General features: G+C 35.0%; 1 protein-coding gene across 1 annotated transcript in view; it reads right to left on the bottom strand.

Moving 5' to 3' along the window:
• The window catches only part of LOC127221716 (uncharacterized), a 165,293-nt gene that overhangs the window by 50,110 nt on the left and 93,106 nt on the right, over nt 1–22,077 (bottom strand). The window contains 7 exon segments of the mRNA XM_051183729.1: nt 4,039–4,132; nt 6,453–6,520; nt 9,609–9,702; nt 12,169–12,239; nt 17,801–17,876; nt 17,964–17,992; nt 20,615–20,702. Coding sequence (XP_051039686.1) covers nt 4,039–4,132; nt 6,453–6,520; nt 9,609–9,702; nt 12,169–12,239; nt 17,801–17,876; nt 17,964–17,992; nt 20,615–20,702 — 520 coding nt within the window.

Here is a 22,077-nt window from a genome sequence, read left to right as displayed (position 1 = left end):
AAACCAGTAATATGTTTAGATAACCATTTAATAGAGATATTCTCACATAAAATATTATTCCTGTAATAGTCACAATAACTAAGACAGTAAGTCATTGTGGACATCCAGAAAGATGAGTAGGTAAGGAAATGTATAACAGCTCCACTCTAGAAATTTATTCACAATAAAAATAAACCATGGCACATACAACAAAATGTATGAAAACAGAGGTTACCCAAGAGCCAACTAAGTAAGAATTGGAATAATATTTTTAAAGCACATTTGTTATGCTCTTCTGTTCATAAAATAGATGTGTGTAAAATGAAGCAAACTGTAATCCATGGAATTTTCATATAATATGTTTAACAAAATTATCAATGAACAATACAGAAAAAAATCTATTCAATTATTAGTACAATTCAATGACTGCATACTACCATTTAAATCTTTATTTCCCATTTTCTATTTAAATTTTTCTTCTTGAAATTACCTAGGTAAAAATAATTTACCATGTTGTGCTTATGCAGTTCTCATCTTGACAATAATAACCTAAAATGTTACTGAAATTTCATGAGTTATATAATGGATTGTCACTGAATGAGTCTTAAACTGTCCTAAACATTTGATATGTAATCCATGGGCTAGTACAATATAAAAATCTCCCTGATTAAGAAAATAAATAAATAAATAAAGCCAATGCTTTAAATGGCTTGCTGATAACATAGAAGTCTTACGTTTTTCTGTCTTAAGATCTGTGAATCCTGGGCTTAGTCCCATTGATGAATTAGGAATCTGCTTGGGTTGAAGATCCATAATGTTCTCCTTGCAAAGTCAATATCAATAGTGAATTCAATTAATATATTTCAAGAATTTTATCATAACAAACAAATTTCCTATTTTATTGAAAGTATTTTTGAACCAAAACAAACGTATTTTCCATACTAAGAAAAGTGTAGGCATACAAAATGTTACAAAACAAAAATTTTGAAGGCTATAGAATAACTGGATGATAAGTACATCATTGTTCATCTCTTTAAGTCCTTCTCAGTTAAAAAATCTTCAAAGAAAGGAAGTGTATAGTATAAAAATTTAAATACAAATCTAAAAGGAAGCTTAGGCCTACTATACATTCATAAAAGTTCTAAATTTCTAACCAGATAATTTTTAAATTAATTTTAAATTATGGACTATACAATATAAAGATTTTCCTGCAAGAAAATTTAATTCAGCCTATGATAAACTGTTTTACAAAAGAAAATACCTAATTAGCAACTCAAATTTAACATTGACTTACAGATAGTTGAATATCTTTTTTGCTCTCAAGTTTGTCTTGACTTTTCCCTGATTTCTTTTGTAATTCAGCCTCTGTTGATATTTTGTGAATATTTAAAATTAAAAAAAAATGAGGAATGACATTGGAAAGTAATCTTTATATCCAAAGAATAAAGTTTAAATTTTTTTTTTATGGAAGTTAGTCTTTCTAACTTTAGTGCTTATTTGAGCTCAACATTCTACTGCACACATACAGATGTAGAAAATATAATTAACAAGAATATCAATGGTTTAGACTACAAAAGTTCCATATTCAAGGTATGCAGACATGTCAGATGTTCATTTCATATTACCTCTCATTTAGAGTATTGCATACAAAAACCTAAAACAGACATACATTCAATTATATGATAATATCCCTAAGTAAGACAGACATCATTGTAAAACTAAAATAGTAAATTAATGTAGGAATTTTCTGGTGGAAAGATTACTGTACTTTTCAATAATGATTTTACATTTATTTTAGCCAAGCTGTGCCGTAAATATAGGTAAAACTCATATAAAAATAAGACTAAGTACTTGACTAAATAATTCAAAGGATATGTTTTCACTAAAAATAATTAATTAAGTTCAATTGGAATGTTTGAAATTCTTGGAAATGAATGAAAATTAAAGCAGGACACAATGATAGCTGTCCTAAGATGATGGGCAAATATTCAAGGGATCTGGACTTAATAAATTAACAATGTATCCAGAATCCTAGGGAAAACATAACAAGCAACACTCAAAAGGGCAAATGAGATGACATAAACAAAATATGGGTTGAAATCAAAAAAGCAATCAATTAAAAAGAAATTATTTAGTATTTTTTTGGAAAAGGAAAATGAGATTGATGAACTTATAGCCAAATTAAACAAAGTAAAGAGAGAAGATTCAAAATTTAATAAAATTAGGAAGAAAAGGGAACTATTACAGCAGACATTTGATGAAATTCAGATAATACCACACTTTAAAATCTGCCAAACTGGAAAAACCTAAAATAAACAGATGAATATATGTGCCCTGCTAAAGGTAAATACAGATGAAATTAACAATTTAAATAGCCCAATAATGTGAAATTAGATAGACACATTAATTTACAATCTTTCAACTTAAAAATTCTAGAAGTATGGTCCCAGTAAATAATTCTGTCAGGACTTCAGTGAAAATAACACCCAATACTCAAGTCATTGTACAAAATAGAAAATGAAAAAAATCCAAATTCATTTTATGAAACCACTATTATCCTGATATCAAAACCATGGAGAACCACATCTGTCTGCCCCACTACCAATACAGCCCAATATCAAAATATTTTAATTTGCAGATGATATGATTCTATACATGAAACCTAAAAAACTCTGCTAAAATCTTCCTATAACAGATAAATATATTCGTTTTCAAAATACAAAATTAACAACAACAACAAAAATCAGTAGCCTGTCTACACAATGACCAGAATACCAAGAAAGTAAAAAGGTAAAAAATTCCACTCACAACTACTGCCTCAAAGAAAATAAAATGCCTTACAAATAAGTGAAAAATGTAGTATAATAAAAACTTCAAGAGAGTGAAAAAAGAAACTGAAGAAGATTCCAGAAGATGAAAAGGCCTCCCATGCTTAAGATTTGATAAGATTCATATTATTAAAATGGCCATCTAATTAAAAGAATGTTTTATATATTTAATGTGTTCCTCATCAAAATTCCAATTGAATTCTTCACAGTGGATAAAAAAATTAATTTCTACACAGAAACTCAAAACAGCCATGGCAGCTGAAACAATCCTGAACAATAGACAAACATCTGCAGGTATCACCGTTCAAGATTGCAAGTTATTCTATAGAATAACAGTACGGCACTGACTTAAAATCAAAGCCCTTGATCAATGAAATAGAATCGAGGAACCAGGAATAAGCCCATGATCCTATATTCATTTGTTGTGACAAAGAGCCCAATAATGCACACTGGAAAAAAAAGAGCATCTTCAACAAGGGTGCTGGTCAAATTTCATAGCTATATGTAGAAGAAAGAAAGGGGATTCTTTTGTCTCACACTGCACAAAACTCTATACCAAATGGACTAAAAGACCCCAAGATAAGGCCTGATACCCTGTATATGACAGAAGAGAAAGTATGGCATATACTTGAACTCATTGTCACAGAAAAGTACTTTCTGAGTAGGACTGCAATAGCACATGTTCTAACTCTATCAATTAGCAAATGGAACCTCAGGAAACTGAACTGCTGTTGGCATTTCATATTGTTCCTTGCACCTACCTGATGTTCTCATATTGGCTTATCTATCAGTATTCTGGAAGGAGCAATGTTATATGTGATATTAAATTGTGAGTGTGCTTAACTGACATAGATATTTATGATAATCTGTTATAAATAAAAGGAGCTACATTAAGACCTAGTTCTCCAATCTTCCTTGTCTTTCTATAAGTGATGAAGGCAAAAAGAATAATATCCTTTTCCCTACCTCTCAGCCACAATCCAAACCACTACCTTATTCTTTGAAATTCCTTGGGCAAAAATTACTCCACCATGTAATTACATTTGAGTTTTCATCTTGACATTATCAACTTAAATCACGGAAACTTCACTGCCTTCACGGTGTATTACAGCTTAATATGTTGAATTCCTTACTAAACATTCATTTGCAACTTTTTAGACTGGTAAAAATATTACCCCCACTATTTTAATAATAATTCTTTGAAATAGCTTGCTGATGACATACTCTTTACCTTTCTTTCCGTCTTTTAGAAGATCGCTGGGTGTTGAAATAAGTTGTACTGGTAAATGAGGAACATGCCAGGGTTGAAGATCTGACATGGTATCCTAGTAAAAAGAAATTATCAGCAATGGGTTGGTTCCATGAGTACTTCCAAACATAGTAGAGTAAAAAAATTATTTTCTCTTTATAAACATATCTTTTTATAATTAAGAAAGAATATGGCCTTTCCTTGATAAAGTCTATTTTTAGTTATGTTGTGAATGGGCTTGGTAATCTGAAAGTGTGTTTTCCCATCCATCTCAGGTTATAAAGACATATTATAAGTAAGTATTACCTCTCTTTTAGTTGGCAATTATGACACTTTTGTTTCCAAGTCTTTGCTCATGTGTTTGGCAGCCTCCCTACCACACTCAAAAGCTTTTTTTTTTTTTCTGAGTAAAAATTTGCATTCTTTCTGATTTTCATTATAATAGAAAACTTCAATAATGTTCAGCAGTGTTCAATAATGCTGTAGCTTCAGGATTATTTGTGTTAGTCACTTAAGATGTGTTCTCTGGTTGCTTTGTTATTTTTAAAAGGAAATCATTCAGCCATGTATGTGATATTTATTGCCTTACTTCCTGCCACTGCATAGATAGTACATATATGAAAAATGACAAGACTAAGGAAATAAGCAAACCTTGGCTGTCACTTCTATGTCTGATATGATGGCAAGAATGTCTGAGAAAATATTCAACTTCAAAGGAATTAAATGGTTTTGATGAGTTCTCAAACTCAGATAGTTTAACTCCCACAAGATAGGTCTTCCAAAAGTTTTCTGCAAAGTACACAATCATTGTCAAATACCTATGTGGTGTGTTTTAGCTAGAATCAGATCTACCATACTCTCATGTCAGCTCATGTCAATAAAATTATTTTGGCTTTATCTGATGTTTTTCTTTAGTGAAATAAAAAGTAAGTCTGGATGCCTGCCAGGAGCAGTACTACAGCACATCAGAGCCACATTGTTCATATGTCCATTTGCTCAGGAGTAATCCCTGAGTTTCTCTAATATAAGAGGGGGAAAAGAGGTGGTACACAAAAGATAATAAGTAAAGATATCAGGAGCAAATACCAGAGAAAGTTTAGCTTTGAGCTAATGGGGACTTTCAAAAAAAATTCAATATCCCTAACTAGTTAAATTTTTTAAAATCATTTTTTTTCAGTCTTCAGACAGGCTTTATTTCTACAACACAGGAACCCAGCTACATTTCCTTTTTCCCAGGCACACACCTAAGTAGTACTTCTAAGACTTCCTTCCAGACAGTTATGGCCACGTGCCAGAGATTGTTCAAGTGGGACATGGTCAGGAGTAGCATTTGTTACTGTGTCCTTCTCTTCCCATGCAGACTGCCATGGAGAATTTCAGGACAACTGTGTTAACAAGCTGCATGTTGGAGAAGAGAGAGGCTGTCATAGCCACGTCCTCTAAAGTGTATCTAAAAAGTATCTTTGTGGTGGTGAAAACAGCAGAATTGAGTTTCTTCCTATGCCTATTTCATATATAAACAATGAAGTTATGCTTTGCTGCTTCAGTGATTATCGGAAATTTATTTATTTATTTATTATTCTTATTTTACATATCGATCCCAGTTCCCTCTCCATCCCTTCCCCTTTCCCTCCCTCCCTCCTATGCCATCCACCACTCTCCCATCTCCCCCACCCACACACTCCACAGGGAGGGTGATGCCTTCCAGGAGGGATCAATAAAATCTGTCAAGTCACTTGGAGTAGGGACTATGCCCTCCCTCCTGCCTCTAGGCTTCCTCCATAGGGAATGTGCTCCCAAAGTCCTTTTGTGCACCAGGGATACATCCTGGTCCCACTGTCAGAGGTCCCTTAGACTGCCCAGGCATTCTAACTGAGACCCATGTACAGGGGGTATGAGTCCATCCAATGCTGGTTTCCCAGCTATCTGTCTTGGGGTACATTACATCCCCCTTATTCATGTCAGCCGTCTCTGTGAGTTTCTGTATCCTGGTCTTAACCCCATTTTCTTATCACTCCTCCCTCTATGCATCTGGATTCCAGTTTGGCTCAGTGTTTAACTGTGGATGTCTGCTTCTGTTTCCATCAGCTACTAGATGAGGGTTCCATGATGGTAGATAAGTTAGCCTTTCCACTGTTGCTTAGATTGTTAGTTGGGGTCATCCTTGTAGGTCTCTGGACATTTCTCTAGAGTCAGTTTTCTCTTCAAACCCATAATGGCTCCCTCTTTTATGGCATCTCTCTCTCTCTCTCGTTTCTCTCATCTATTCCTCCCCTGCCTCAATCTTCCTATCTCCACATGCTTTAATACTATTCATGATAATTCAGTCTAGAAGAGTTACTTTAGCCCATGGTACAATGGATATTAAATGGGAGTTCAAATTTAGCATTACATACAGATGAATGAGTGCTCTCACTTCCCTCAGGATTTTTAATGTTGTCTGCTTTCATCTGAATGTCCATTTCTGTTGAAATCAAGCAATATTTATTTGGTTAAAATAATCCAGAAATAATATTTCTATATTAGAAGTCTTTGTAAGAACAGATAAAAAATTATTATGAAGATTAAATTTTTAGTTTTCTCATTTTGAGGCTCAGTTAAGCTTATCCTTCCAATGAAGTTTTGTGATGTACAAAATACACACAATGAACAAGAACTGCCACAGATAATGCATCATAAAACATTCCATGTTCATACATGAACATATTTCAAATGTTCATATACACAGTCATGTATTAATGAAAAAAAGACATACAATTAGTATAACTAAAAATAATTGAAAAGAGAATATTAAACAAAATATACAAAAATAATAAATAGATCAAATATAAGAATATGGATTTTGTCAGGTGGTGGTGCGTAACTTTAATCCCAGCACTCAGAGGCAGAGGCAGGAGGACCTCTGTGAGTTCAAGGCCAGTCTGGTATACAAGAGCTAGTTCCAACACAGCCTCCAAAGCCATAGAGAAACCCTGTCTCGAAAAACAAAATAAAACCAAAAAAAAAAAAAAAAAAAAAAAAAAAAGAATAAGAATATGGATTTAGTGCTGGTTGTTAATATTTGTAAATGTTTTACAATATTTTGTGAAACTTAGGCTTTCTTCTCTAGGTTATGGAAAGCCATGAAACATGTTTTACTGTATTTCAATATATGAATTGCTATTACATACAAGAGTCGGTGAAAATTAAGGAGCAACAGATATGATCGATTACAAATCAGAACACAAAACCCAATGAGTCAACTAATAGTATGAATTTCCATATGTAGCATACATGTACAGTGCCTTTGTATATAACACAGTGTCCATGAAATCTTGTCAGGAAAGAATTACTTGCCTCAGCCCTCCAGGAAACTGAATGTATAGGCACAGACCATGGCACAATATCTTTATTATTATTAAATTTTCAAAAGTGTGATCTTTCCTTACTTAACAAAGATAATCCTTAAGAAACTTTCTTACCTAAATGGGGATACAAGTCTACTTGCACCTATACAAAATGTTTAAATGTCTTAGTTAAGCCTAGTATATTTTTTAATTTTAAAACAATAAGTTATTTTGAAATTATAATAAAGCTATTACTAGACTTAAAATGTGCAGATGGGAATGCTGATCATTTCTCACAAAATGAGAATCCATGGGAAAAAGCAACACTATACATGACTTTAAATTATGGCATATATGGGTGACAGATGTTTATGAGAGCTATGTACTTTAAAATGCTCTGCTAAGACCTAGACTGTAAACTATAGATTCTACAAATAGAGATGAGAAGAATAGCTCCTTGTGTTTCCTTTTCCATTCTATTAGTTTACACCTAATTCCTCTAATACTTCAAAACTGCACCTCATTTCCTAAGACTCATTTTCATATCTTGCAGTTTAAATACCTGTTCTATATCATTTCATTTCTTCCTTTTCTTTCATCTTAATTATATTTCCCATCTCCTTTCCAAACACTTATACCTTGAAAATCTCCAGTTAAAAATACAGTCTACTTAGATTATTCAGTGGGACATGTTCTACAGGGGTCCTTTATCCCTATGACTACTATGATCTTTCCTCCTCCTCTTCTACCAGGTTTTCTGGTCCCTGGAGGGAGAAACTAGTTGAAGATATCCTATTTAGTCTCACTCTCTATATAATGGCTGGCTGTGGATCTTTGTGCCTCCTCACATCTCATTGCTTAGGAAGGAAGCCTCTCTGATGACAAATAGACAAGGCACTGATTTATGGGGTCTGTATGGGTCTGCATGGGTCTTCAAGGGTCTCCACCAGGCCCTCTGTTAAGGCTGTTAGCTTGGTGTTTTTGTGGGATTCCTAACAATTGGCAGAAGGTATATCTCTGACTCCTTTGCCTGATCTTTGGACTCTTTTCTTCCTATTGGGTTGCCTTCATTGGCAGCTTCCATAGGAAGGATTTGCCTTGCCTTATTGTAGCTTGTTTTGTCTTGTTTCACTGTTGTCTCTTGGTAACCAGGGAATGAAACTGGGGGAAGAAGGAAAGTGGAAAAGAATCTGGAGCAGTGGAGGGATTGAAACTGTGATCTGATGTATAATACAAGCAAATAATCTATTTTCAATTTAAAAAATAAATAGGCAGCATGGGACTGACTCAGACACCCCTGAATATGGGTCTCAGCCAGAAGGGAGCAGTCTAAGGAACCTCAGACAGTGGAGCCAGGATGTATCCCTGGTGCACAAAAGGACTTTGTGAACACATCCCCCATGGAGGGATAACTGCCTTAACTTAGAGACAGGAGAGAAGCCCTAGTTCCTAGTTCACATGACCTGTCATATCTACATGACCCCAACTGGATGGCATTCCCCTACATATGGAATTGGGGTGGGGGGATGGGAGGGTTAGTGTGCATGTGAGAGGGCAGAGAGGGTAAAAGGGAGGGAGAGAGAGGGAGGGAGGGAAGGAGGAAGGGAGGGAGGGAGAGGGAACTGGGATCAACATGTAAAACAATAAATTAAATAAAAAAATGCTTTGACTCCAAAATTTAAATTCAAGGACAAGTTACTGGGGAAAAGGATTTCTATTTTTGTTTCCACAGAAAATGAAAAGATGTGGATTCCTTCCAGACTAATGTGGTTTGATCAAACCAGACAGCCTGAAACAGAGTACCAGGTGATCCTACATACAAAACAGCTGGACAAAATAGCCTTATAGACTACAGCCAGGATTTCTGCATCTCCTTAGAATCCCCCAAGACAGCACCCCTTACCAGCAGGAAGTAGTTTGGAAAGAACGACGCCCAAATACCCAAATATTGTCTATAAATGTTTGTTTTCATTTAAATGGACTTGGTTATATAAAATAAATTTAAAAATGAATAGAATAATAATTCAACTTTTATCAGACACAATTAAAAATAGTATTAAAAATTCATGAGATGCGAAACTTATTACAACATAATACACTGTTATTTCTTAAAGCACTTACTATAGGCAAGACTTTTAGCTAATATATTTGTTGCCCTGATTTTCAATATCCTTTGAAGTTGCTTAAAGTCTTTGAAATTGCTTAGTGATGATACATAATTCTTACCTTTCCCTCCTTCATTTAGAAGATTTATGGGCCTTTGAGATAGTCCTAATGATAAATAAGGACTAGGTCTTGATTGAAGACACATAACAGAATTCTGGTAAAATAAAAATCAATGTGAATTAAATGAGAAAATGAAATTGCTTTGGGACAATGTACATGACTTATAGTTTTTAATAATGAATATTCTCAGAATTAAAATAAGCATGTTTTAAAAACATATACAAAAACATGAATACATTAAATGATATCTGCTTCCAAGCATTCTATGTGTGTATTCTATATATATTGATTCTTCATTAAACATGTACATATAATAAGTAAGAACACAATAATGTGAGAAATGTTTTTAGTTTTAATTTAAGTATAAACATATTATTTTATTCTTTCCCATTCTTCCCTCCAATCCTGCCCATATACCTCTCCCCATGTTCTCCCTCTTGAGAATAGGGCCTCTTTTTCTTTAATTGTCATGAACTGGTTGAATGCAATAACAAAATAATGAAGAAAATTTTGTGCATTTTCTTTATATAATAGAGTGGATATTTTAGGTGCATTATATAAGTGTTTCTCAACAAATAATTTTAAAGTTGAAAAAATTAATTAAAAGAGAATCAGAACATATTTTGTTAGTTGTCTTAATCAACCCAGTGTTAATTAACATTTTGTCTCCTTCCAGGAATAAAAAGATACATGAAATTTGGTTATCTGAATCCCAGCCTCCTTTAAAATCTTGGTTTCTAAAGATTGGATTGAAAATAGGTATGGCAAAGAGGTCAAGACCAGGCTGGAGAAATAAATAAAAGCTGCTGACCTGAACAAGGCGGGGGGGGGGGGCTAATGAACTCCAGTTTGAAGGCTGGAAAACCAGCATAGGATAGACCCAGATTCCCTAAATGTGGTGTTAGTTAGGAGGACTGGGCAGTTGATCAGTATTTTCCCCTAGTATATGAATGGACTTTGGGAGCCCATTCCACACTGAGGAATACTCCCTCACCCTAGACACATGGGTGAGGGCCTGGGCCCTGCTCCAAATGATATGACAAACTTTGAAGACTCCCCATGGAAGGTCTCACCCTCCCTGGGGAGCAGAATGGGGATTAGAGAGAGGTTGGTAGAGGGAACAAGGGAGGGCAGGAGGGTGCAGGAACTAGGATTGACATATAAAACAAGCTTGCCTATGCATGGCTTTTTATTCTGTTTACCCATAATGCTGCTGTTTCTTTTATAAAGTAGTTTCAGTGGCAGTTCAGAAAGGTTTCCCCTCAATATAAAGCCATAGTGTTAGTCTGATTCCTACTACCAAAAAAAAAATCTTTTCCAGAGATAAGAGATCAGTGTTTTTTTTTTTTTTTGGTTACTTTGTTATTTTATTCGATTGTATCACATAGTCTCATCTATTATACCTGCTGTCTCACTCCCTGTTACTTCTCAGATGTTCAATAGCTAAATAATAGCTGAAGTCCATGGGAGAAATAATTCTGGATGTGACTTCTGTCTCTTCTTACATAATAAGATATGGTGAGAAACTATTAATCAGGGAAATGAAAATGGCTTTCGGCAGACCTCAAGCATGAACCATTCTCCTTCCATTTGTCTATCAGTTTTGTGCAAATAAATAATGTCTAATACCTGCATTATGTATTGGTATTAAGACAAGATTTGAAAGCAACCTAAACACCCCTCAATTGAAGAATGGATGGAGAAAATGTGGTATATTTCCACAATGGAGTACTATTCAGCAGAAAAAAAAAGGAATCATGAAATTCACAGGCAAATTATTGGAACTAGAAGAAACCACCCTGAGTGAGGTAACCCAGTCACAAAAAACAAACATGGTACATATTCATCATATATGGCTTTTAGACATAGATCAAAGGATTACCAGCCTACAATGCACACTAGCAGAAAAGCTAGGAAACAAAGAGGAACCTGAGACAGACAAACATGGTCCCCTGGAAAAGGGGAAAGGAACAAGATCTCCCAAGAAAACTGGGAGCACAGGGGGAGGGGAGAGGGAGTTAGGAGGAAGAGGAGGTAAGAGGTGGGCATGATTGTACAGGAATATTGAGTCAGGGAAAGAACAGAAGAGAGCAAGAAAAGAGATACCATAATAGAGGAAGCTATTATAGATTTTAAGAGAAATCTGGCACTAGGGAAATGTCCAGAGATCCACAAGGATTATCCCAACTAAGCAATAGTGAAGATCTGCCATATTCTTATGTTAGCTAATATTTTTGCATTGACATTTTGTTATTTTGTCTACTTTACTTCAGTCAACTAAAATAAGTTTTGAAGTGATTTTTTGACACATAACAAAAGGAGGGTCAAGACAGTAGTAGTGTTACTATTTCAAGTGTTTGCTATAACAAATACACTATTCTCTTAGATCTTATAATAGAAGAATAAGGGAGGAAACAGGATAAAAATTAATAGAAATATTTTCAAAAGGAAATTTAAGTATGTACTAATTCAAAATATTTAAATTAGCATGCAATTTAAACTTACAATGCTGTTTATAAAGCAATATTAAAGCAGAAATTCAAATTTAAGGCTTACATACACATGATTGGATACTTTCATTGTCATCAAAATATTCTTGAAAATCCTCTGTTTTTATTTGCAAGTCTGCTTCTATTGAAATAAGTAAATATTGATATAATTCAAGTTAAATAAACATAGCATTTCTAATGTATAAGTGAATCCCTACAATAATATATTAAGATTTATTATGAAAACTAAATTTTTATTTTATTATTTTAAAGTTTACTATTACAAAGCACATTTATGTATGTATAAAATAGAATTACCAAGAACTTCAAGAAGCATATCTTTACAGTATAAAAATTGCCATCTTCACCCCCAAACATGTCTAATATTTATACACATATTAATGTATCCAACATAAACACATCTTCAAAAACATAATTGAAAATTTACAAACATTCTGACATTATTTTATACCTTCCAACAGTAAACTCCTTTAATAAAAAAGCTGTCTTGACTTCTTGGTTCGGCTCTGATCCTACTGGAATTGCCTATCCATGTGGAACCACCTTGAGCCTGCACTCACATGATCTCTGGGCCCCATTGCCTGTCCTCTGCCTAAGGTGAAACTGGGACCTGTCCTGGCCTAATCCCCCCACATAATTTCCTGAGAACTCTATGGCTTAGCTCTGCAACTCGCTTCCCACTATAACCTTAGCCTCGGTGGCTCAGACCTGGTACTCAGGTTCATATACCACCCAGAGTCTACCTTCCCCTCATCCTTGGCTCTGCAGGCCCCACTGCACTGGGTGAGTGTTTGGTCTCAGCATCGGTCCAAAACCCCCTCCACATCCTTGGAACTTCCTGGGTAGGCATTGAGCTTACTGGATCCACCTATCTATGCAGAACCACCTTGACCCTGCCCTCTCCTGATCTATGGGCCTCATCATCTGCCCTCTGCCTGAATGCTTGAGAACCTCTTGAACCTGCCTTCCCCACATCAGTGGCCCTGCTGTGGCCTTTGCTTGAGAGACCTCTAAGTGAGCTTGGATAACCAGAGTTACAGACATCAAATCCTGGCCCACTTACACCCACCGGGAGAGCAGGGTAGGGAGTGACCCCACCTGCACCCACTGGAAGAAGGGATGAGAAAACGGCAAAACAAGAAAACACCCAAGAATAGAAAGAACAGTATGACACCACCAGAATCTAGGAACTCTATACCAACTAGACCTGAACACACCAAAGCAGATGAAGCAGAGAACGACTTAAAAAATAAATTCATAAAAATGATAGAGGCCCTCAAATCCAACAAATCCTTAACACAAAACATCCAGGAAATGTGGGACATTGTGAAAAGGTTAAACCTAAGAATAATAGGCATAGAAGAAGGACAAGAAGCCCAGCTCATAGGTGAAGAAAACATATTCAACAAAATCATTGATATGCCTTTGAAAGTACAAAAACCACACCAAACACCAAAAAAGAAAAAAGAAAAAAAAAAAAAAAGAAAGAAAGAAAGAAAGAAAAGGTTCCCTTGCCAGATAATCAAAACACCTGACATACAGAATAAAGAGAATATTAAGGAATATTAAGAGCAGTGAAGAGAAAAGGCCAGATAAGATATAAAGGCAGACTTATGGAAATTACAACTGACTTCTCCATGGAAAAATCTGAAGGCCAGAGTCCTGGATAGATGTACAAATACTAAGAGTCCACAGATGCCAGCTCAGGGTCCTAAACCCAGCAAAACCCTCAATTACTATAGACAGAGGAATCAAGATATTCAATGACAAAGCCACATTTTTACAATACATATTCACTAATCCAGCCTTACAGAAAGTTCTAGAAGGAAAACCCCAACCTAAGGAAGTTACCTATACTCACAAAGACATAGGTAATAGATAATCCCATTTTACCAGACCCAAATGAAAAAATGGAGCAAATAGACTCACAATAATACTGCCAGCAACAAATCTAAAACAAACAAGAATTAGCAATCAGTGGTCCTTACTTTCCCTCAATATTAATGATCTTAACACATCCCTAAAAATACATAGGCTCTCAGAAAGTATATGAAGACTGAATCCATACTTCTGGGGCATACAAGAAACACATCTAAGCTTCAAAGACAGACACTACCTCTGGGTAAAGGGTTGGGAAAAGATTTTCCAATCAAATGGACCCAAGAAGCAAGCAGGTATAGCTATCCTAATCTCTAACAACTTAGATTTCAAACCAAAATTAATCAAAAGACAAAAGAGATGAAGTTATCATTTCATGTTAACACAGGAGAAATCCATCAGTATAAAGTCTCAATTATGAACATCTATGCCCCAAATACAAAGACACCCACATTTGTAAAAAAAAAAGAAAACAGAAAAAACCCAACAATACCATTAAAACTCAAAACTCACATAAAAGCTCACACACTCGTAGTGGGAGACTCCAACATCCAATCTCACCACTAGACAGGGTCATCACACTGGAACTTAACAAAGAAACAAAAGAACTGACAGCAGTTATGTCCCAATTGGGTTTAACATATATCTATAGAACATTCCATCCAAACACAAAAGAATATACCTTCTTATCAGTGCCACAAGGAATCTACTCTAAAATTGACCACATACTAGGCAAGATAACAAACCTCAAAATATTGTTTAAAAAATGGATTATCCCCCCCCATATCTTATCAACCATCATGTTTTAAAGTTGGAATTGAACAACACAAATTGCAGATACCTTACAAATTCATGGGAAACGAACAATGCACAATTGCACCATTCCTGGGTCAAGAAATAAATACATTAATTGAAGATTTCCTAGAATTCAAGGAGAATGAAGACACAACATACTCAAATTTATGGGACACTTTGAAAGCAGTGCTAAGAGGAAAGTTTATTGCACTAAGTGCCCATATGAAGAAAATGGAGGATAGTCACATTAGAGTTTTAACAGCACAACTGAAAGCCCTAGAACAAAACGAAGCCCAGATGGAGTAGATGCCAGGAAATAATCAATTTGGAGGCTGAAATAAATAAAATAGAAACTAGGAAAACAATACAAAGAATCAATGTAATGAAGAGTTGCTTTTTCAAAAAAAAAATCAACAAGCTAGACAAACCTTTATCCAAAGTAATCATAATGCAAAGAGAGAACATACAAATCAGCAAAATTAGAAATGAAAGGGGAGCATAACAATGGACACAGAAGAAATCCAGAGAATTTTTAGGCCATACTTTGAAAACCTGTACCTCACAAAATTTGAAAACTCAAAGGAAATGAACACATTTCTGGATAACTATCTTACCAAAATTAAATCAAGAACAGATAAACAATTTCAATAGACCTATAACCCCTCATGAAATAGAAACAGTCATCAAAAGCCTCCCACCAAAAAACAAAAAGAAAATAAAATAAAACAAAATCAAAAACAAAAAAAGTCCAAGGCCAGATTGCATCAGGGAAGAATCCTACCATAAATTCAAAGAAGAACTAATACCAATACTCCTCAAATTGTTCCATACAATACAAGCAGAAGATTCATTACCAAACTCTTTTTATGAGGCTACAATGACCTTAGAACCCAAGCCACATAAAGGCACAACTGAGAAAGACAACTACAGACCAATATTCCTCATGAACTTTAATACAAAAATACTCAATAAAATAAAGCAAATCATATCCAATAACACATCAGAGAAATCATCCATCATGACCAAGATACAAAAATCTATCAGTGTGATTCACCATATAAACAACTGAAAAAGAATAATCATATGATATTCTCACTAGATGCTAAATAAGCCTTTCACAAAATACAACACCCTTTAATGATAAAGGTGTTGGAGAGATAAGTGGGAACACAAACATAACTAAACATAATATAAACCAACATCCAAAATCAAACAAATGAAGAGAATCTTAAGGCTATTTCTTTAAAATCAGGAACAAGAAAAGGCTGTCCACTCTCTCCATATCTCTTCAATGTTGTACTCGAAGTTCTAGCTAGAGCAATAAGAAAGTGAATGGAGATCAAGGAGATACAAATTAGAAAGGAAGAAGTCAAACTTTCACCATTTGCAGATGATATGATAGTTTACATAAGTTACCTGAAAAATTCTACTAGGGAACTCCTACAGCTGACAAACACCTTAAGCAAAGTGGCAGGATACAAGATTAACCAAAAAATTCAGTAGCCCTACTATATACAGATGCTAATGGGCTGAATAAAAAAAAAATCAGAGAAACATCAAGCTTTACAATAGCCACAAACAACATAAAATATCTTGGGGTGATGCTAAACAAACAAGTGAGAGAACTATATAGAAAGAAGTTTGTGTCTTTAAAGAGAGAAATTAAAGAAGATACCAGAAAATGGATATATCTGCTATGCTCGTGGATAGGTGGGCAGTGAGTGGAGAGGGAGTTAAGAGAAATAGAAGAAGAGGAAAGGAGACAATGTGGTGTTACAGGGATTGAGCTTGGGGAAGAATAAATAGACAAGAGCAAAAACAGAGATACCACAATAGGTTTGAAGAGAAGATTACTCTAGGTAATGTCCAGAGACCAACAAGGATGACCCCAACTAACAATCTGAGCAACAGTGGAGAGGGTACCTTAAATATCCTTCCCTGATAAAGAGATTGATTAACTTATATGCCATCCTAGTACCTTCATGTGGTAACCGTTGGAAACAGAAACAGACATCCACAGCTAAACACTGTGCCAACCTCCTAGAATCCAGTTCAGAGAAGGAGGAGTGATAAGAAAAGGGATCAAGACCAGGCAACAGAAACCCAAAGAGACAGCTGTCCTCAACAAGGGGGAAGTCAAGGACCCTCAGACTAAAAGCTGGGAACTAGCATTGGACTGACTCAGTCCCCCTGAACATGGGTCTCAGTTAGAAAGCCTGGGCAGTCTAAGGGACCTCTGACAGTGGAACCAAGATGTATCCCTGGTGCATGAAAGAACTTTGGGAGCACATTCCCCATGGAGGGATACTCCCTTAATCTAGAGGCAGGAGGGAGGGCCTAGACCCTACTCCAAATGAGTTGACATAATCTGATGATCCCTCCTGGAAGGCATCACTCTCCCTGTGGAGTGGGTGGGGAACTGGTTGGGAAGGGAGGTCAGGGAACATGGGATGGAGGGAGGGAGAGGGAACTGGGATTGATATGTAAAATAAAAAATAATAAAAAAAATAATAAAAGAAAAAAGCTGTCTTCACTTTTCCCAACTTCAGTCAACCCTTTTACACATAATCCATTGAACACTGTGCAATCATCATGTGATGATACATTGATTTAAGTAGTGGAAATATGAAATAAAAATTTCTCTTACAAGATCAGGTTTTATCATGCCTCTTTTTCTTAGGACGATACATGTTGCTATTCACAGTGCTATTGGTGTTTAATTCATTTCATTGCATCTTAATGTGTAAAATATTCAATTACAGTTTTCTTTACTTCACTGATACTTGTTAGAACTTTTTTACACACTGTCTTGAATTCAGAAGGCCAGTAGTTCATGACTGATACCAGAATAGGCTGTATATTTTGAATTTAAAAAGTATAAAAGAAGATCTAACATAAATTTCCAGCCATTTGTGGGATCAAAGCCTTAGCTACAAGAATACTATAGGCAGGAACATTTCAAATATTTTAAAGTAGTTGTTACAGAGGAAATAGCCTCTCACTATTTACCTGCTGGGAAATCTTGTTCACACTTTACTGACGATGATGCTTCAGTTGGGATAGAATCTTTCTTCTCAATTGGAGGCTGGGATTGTTTTATAAGAGGTAGTTAATGAAGACAATGTCATACTTTATGAATATAATGATCAAAGAGAAAGCATGAAATCATTACCTTCCTTTGACGATATCTAACACAAAATCCTATAAAAAATAAAAATGTAGTGTCAGTTACAAGTTAATATTCCTAAATCAGTTAGGATTTCACCTTGAATAACAATGTTAAAATATCATCCAATTTATCTTTGGGAATGGTTAGTGAATTTTGGAGATTTTTACTTTGGGCATTGTGGACAAGATTTCGCTAACCCAGAAATTATCTCCAATTGACTAATTCTCCTAAAAATTGGTTTTCTCTGTAGGAATCTCATTTGGTATATTAAACATAATTATATGTTTTTATGGGGTGTTGTGTGCAAATGTGTATGTGTGTGTGTGTGTGTGTGTGTGTGTGTGTGTGTGTGTGTGTGTGTGGTTTCTTATGGTTTTCCTTTGACTCTTTCTCCTGATAGTTTGTTTGCTTCATCTGTTCTGGTTTGTTTATTTGCATTTTATTTTATTTTATTATTTTTATTTACATATTTGTATCTTAATGAGAGAAAGAAAGAGTGTGTGCTTAGATTGATAGGGAGTTGGGGAATATCTTGGAAGAATTGAGAAGAAAATAATCAGAAGGTTTTGAATAAAATAATAGTATCAAATACTTGTATAAGTTAGACCATAAATAAGTGCATCTCTCAAATTTTATCAGTAGAAACTGACCCACAACTGTTCAAGATGCAGATAAGATGTGACTGTGGAGTGTTCATTCTTTAAAGTACATCTATGTTATGCATACACTCAAGACTCAGGGAAAATTGTAGAAGATGAAAAAGAAAGAGTAGGAAGGCCAGGAAAGGTATATGGCAATAACAAAACAGTGTCATTCTAGGGTATTTCCATAAAAACTCAAAAGTGGTTGTGAAAACATATACCAGACCTATGTAGTAAGCTCAAGTCACGTAAAATACCAGAGTGGAGGAGGAGTAGAAAGAATTTTGACCACTAGATGAGAGTTACTGGTAGTTGATAGTTGGTGGTGGAATGTAAAAAAGTAGTTTTATTTAAGGATATGTGGTCTGTGGTAGCTCCAACACACTCTAGTGTTTGAACACACAGCCAATAATTTGCAGGCAGCACTCATGAGAATGGATCAATTTAACCAAAAACTAAAAATAGAAAGAGACAAAAAAGAAAATAGTAGGAATGAGTACATAAAGTTAATTGGGCAGAGATGTGGGGGCAGATCTAAGGAGGAGATAGAGGAGGAAATGAACACGACAAAATTCCAATGTTTGAAATTTTCAATGAATCAAGCAAAGTATTTTAATATCATATATTTAGGAAAATTAATCAAAAAAGTAGCAAATTAAATACCCTTTGGATCTTTAATAAAAAGGAACCTTCAAATGGCTTAAGGAGTGATGACATGAATACATATAGACATTTAGACATGTGATCTTCTGATTATATTCCTGATCATTTCTTAATATCTCTTGATGCTCTAGATTTGATTTATGGGATACATGCATGCCTTTAAACTATTGTGTGCCATTACTGTATCCTTAGAATCATCCCATGATGCTGACCATTGTTATAGGTCCTAGACATTTCTATAGGTCCTATGAAACAGTGTTGGTTGTTCCCTCTTTGTGTGGAATCTTGAATGGTGCCTTCAAGTATCATGACTGCTGGTCCTGAGGGATGATCCATCCATTCAGATAAGTTCTAACTCAGGGCCCTGGGGCCCTGTCAGTCAGAGCTGTCAAGGGGACTCCCAAACACACATCTTACAGTGATTTCCTTTGTATGTTCTTGATTTTTAACTGACTTTAAAGATGAACATCATTTCTACCCCTGAGGAAACTCTACTAGTGTATTGATTTTAACAAATTAGACTTTATTGAAATCTGATTTGCCTTAAATTGTACTTCTTTATTTTCTCTGTTTCTGTCAGTGATATGAGAACAGGAATTTATTTTGATAAGTATTTTAGGATTTTGCTTTGCACTAATTCTGAATCCATACTTGAAACAAATGTAACTGACTGTACCAGTTGGCTTTAATGTCAACTTAACATAAACTAGTTTAACCTAAGAGAAGGAATCACAATTCAGAATTTGCCTCTATAAGATCACACTGTAGGTAAGCTTGTTGTATGGGATCTTCTAATTAGTGATTATTGAGGGAAAGTCCAACCCACTGTGGGTGGGGTCATCTCCAGCCTGATTTGTCTGGGTTCTATAAGAAAGGCCGAACATGCTATAAGAGCAAACCAGTAATCAAGACTCCTCGCTGGCCTCTTCATCAGTTTCTGCCTCCAGGTTCCTGCCTTGTATAAGTTCCTGTCCTAACTTCATTTGATGATAAACCATTATATGGAAGTATAAATGAAGCAAAAAACACTTTCCTCCCCAAAGTTCTTTTGGTCACCATGTTTCAACATAGCAGTAGAAACTCCAAGTAAGACAACAACAGAAGGAAGACTACTATGTGAATTATTTATAATTTTGCTTTCATCTAAAATACTAAATAACTAAATTTAATATTAAATACTAAATTTAAACCCCAAATGAAACTTCAAGAGCTATGGAACTTTTACCTTAATACATCTTATTCCTTAAACAGTTTTGATTTTATTTGCTTGATATGTTTTTAGTTTAAAATATTTTGGCATGATTTAAACAAAAATAAAAAATAATTTACTTATAATGTATAATTTCTAACCTTTCCCTTCTTCATTGAGAAGATCCATGGTTCTCTCAGTTGGTCCTATTGGTAAATGAGGAGTTTGCTTCATCTGCATAACAGTGTCCTGGTAAAATTAACATCAATCATGAATTGCATTAACCTTTCTAATTACTTTGCTATTAAATAAAATAATTTCCTTTTCTAAAACCACATATGCTTGAAATTAAAAGAAGCATATTTTTTAAATTACTTTATAATTTACATTCATCATATCATGTACGCTTTCTAGATTATTTTGAACTCCATTCCTAAAACATAATATAAACTCAGCATGGAAGGTAGGAAAAAAAATAAATTTGTAACCAGGACATTGGAAGGGGAATTTATTTCAAAATACATCGAGCACCAGTATATGTCTCCTGTACTATTTTGAAGACATTTAAAGATTTATATTTGAAAAAAGAAAGGTATATTTTGTTTCTTAACCCATTCAGCTAATTTATGTCCACAAAATACAAACTGAAATAGTACCAATTAACAACACCATGCATATTCATTAGGAGCATACAACAGTAGATTCTATTATTATCCGGCATTGCTGGGATAGTCCTTTCAGGATGTCAGCTGACTTCCTTTGGTAAAATCAAAAATAAGTTTTAAAGTTATAGTTTGTGTTGTTCATTGATCTGATAGCCTTCATCTTTAATTGATGGAATCAAACACAGAGATACACAACCAAGATCCAGGTTGAATCACTGAAATGCAGTAGAAGAAAGGGAGGGGAGAACATATGAACAAGGGAGGTCAAGGTCATGATGGAGAAATGTACAGAGACAGCTGAACCAAGCTCATGGAAACTGATGAACTCTAGATCTAGACCTACAACTGTGGAGCCTCCATGGGACTGAACTAGACCCTCCAGATGTGAGAGATAGTTGTTAAGCTTGGACTATCAGTGGGGCCACTGGCTGTAGGACCATGATATAAACCTGGTACATGAACTAGCTTGTTGCAGCCCTTTCCTTATGATAAACTTCTTGCTCAGTCTTAATATGTGGGAGAGGGGCTGGTCCTTGCTGCAACCTATTGTGCAAGACTATGTTGACTCCACAGGGGAGCCCTTATCTATGAGGAGGAGTGAACTGGGAGTGGTCTACAGGAGAGGAAAGGGGGCACGAGGAGGCAAGGTGATAGGAGGAGGCAAGTTGGGGGAGGGGAGGAAGAATAGGAGAAAGAACTGTGGTTGGAATGTAAAATAAAATTAATGATTTGAAACATGAAAAAAAAAAAAAAAAAAAAAAGAAAGTTGTAGCTTATACCATAACAAAAAGGAGAACAATGTAATGCTGATTGTGCTATCAAGTGGCCAGGAATGTGTAACATTTTTTTCTTATGTTTTTATAGTAGAACAAGCATAAAGATAAGTAAATATTGTGGATAGCAAAATAAATTAGAGACAGTTTTAACTGTGGGGTAATATATATTTTAAGAAAGTTCAA

This window comes from Phodopus roborovskii, unplaced genomic scaffold (genome assembly GCF_943737965.1).
Source record: "Phodopus roborovskii unplaced genomic scaffold, PHOROB, whole genome shotgun sequence".
NCBI lineage: Eukaryota > Metazoa > Chordata > Mammalia > Rodentia > Cricetidae > Phodopus > Phodopus roborovskii.
This window is presented reverse-complemented; position numbering and strand designations above follow the sequence as displayed.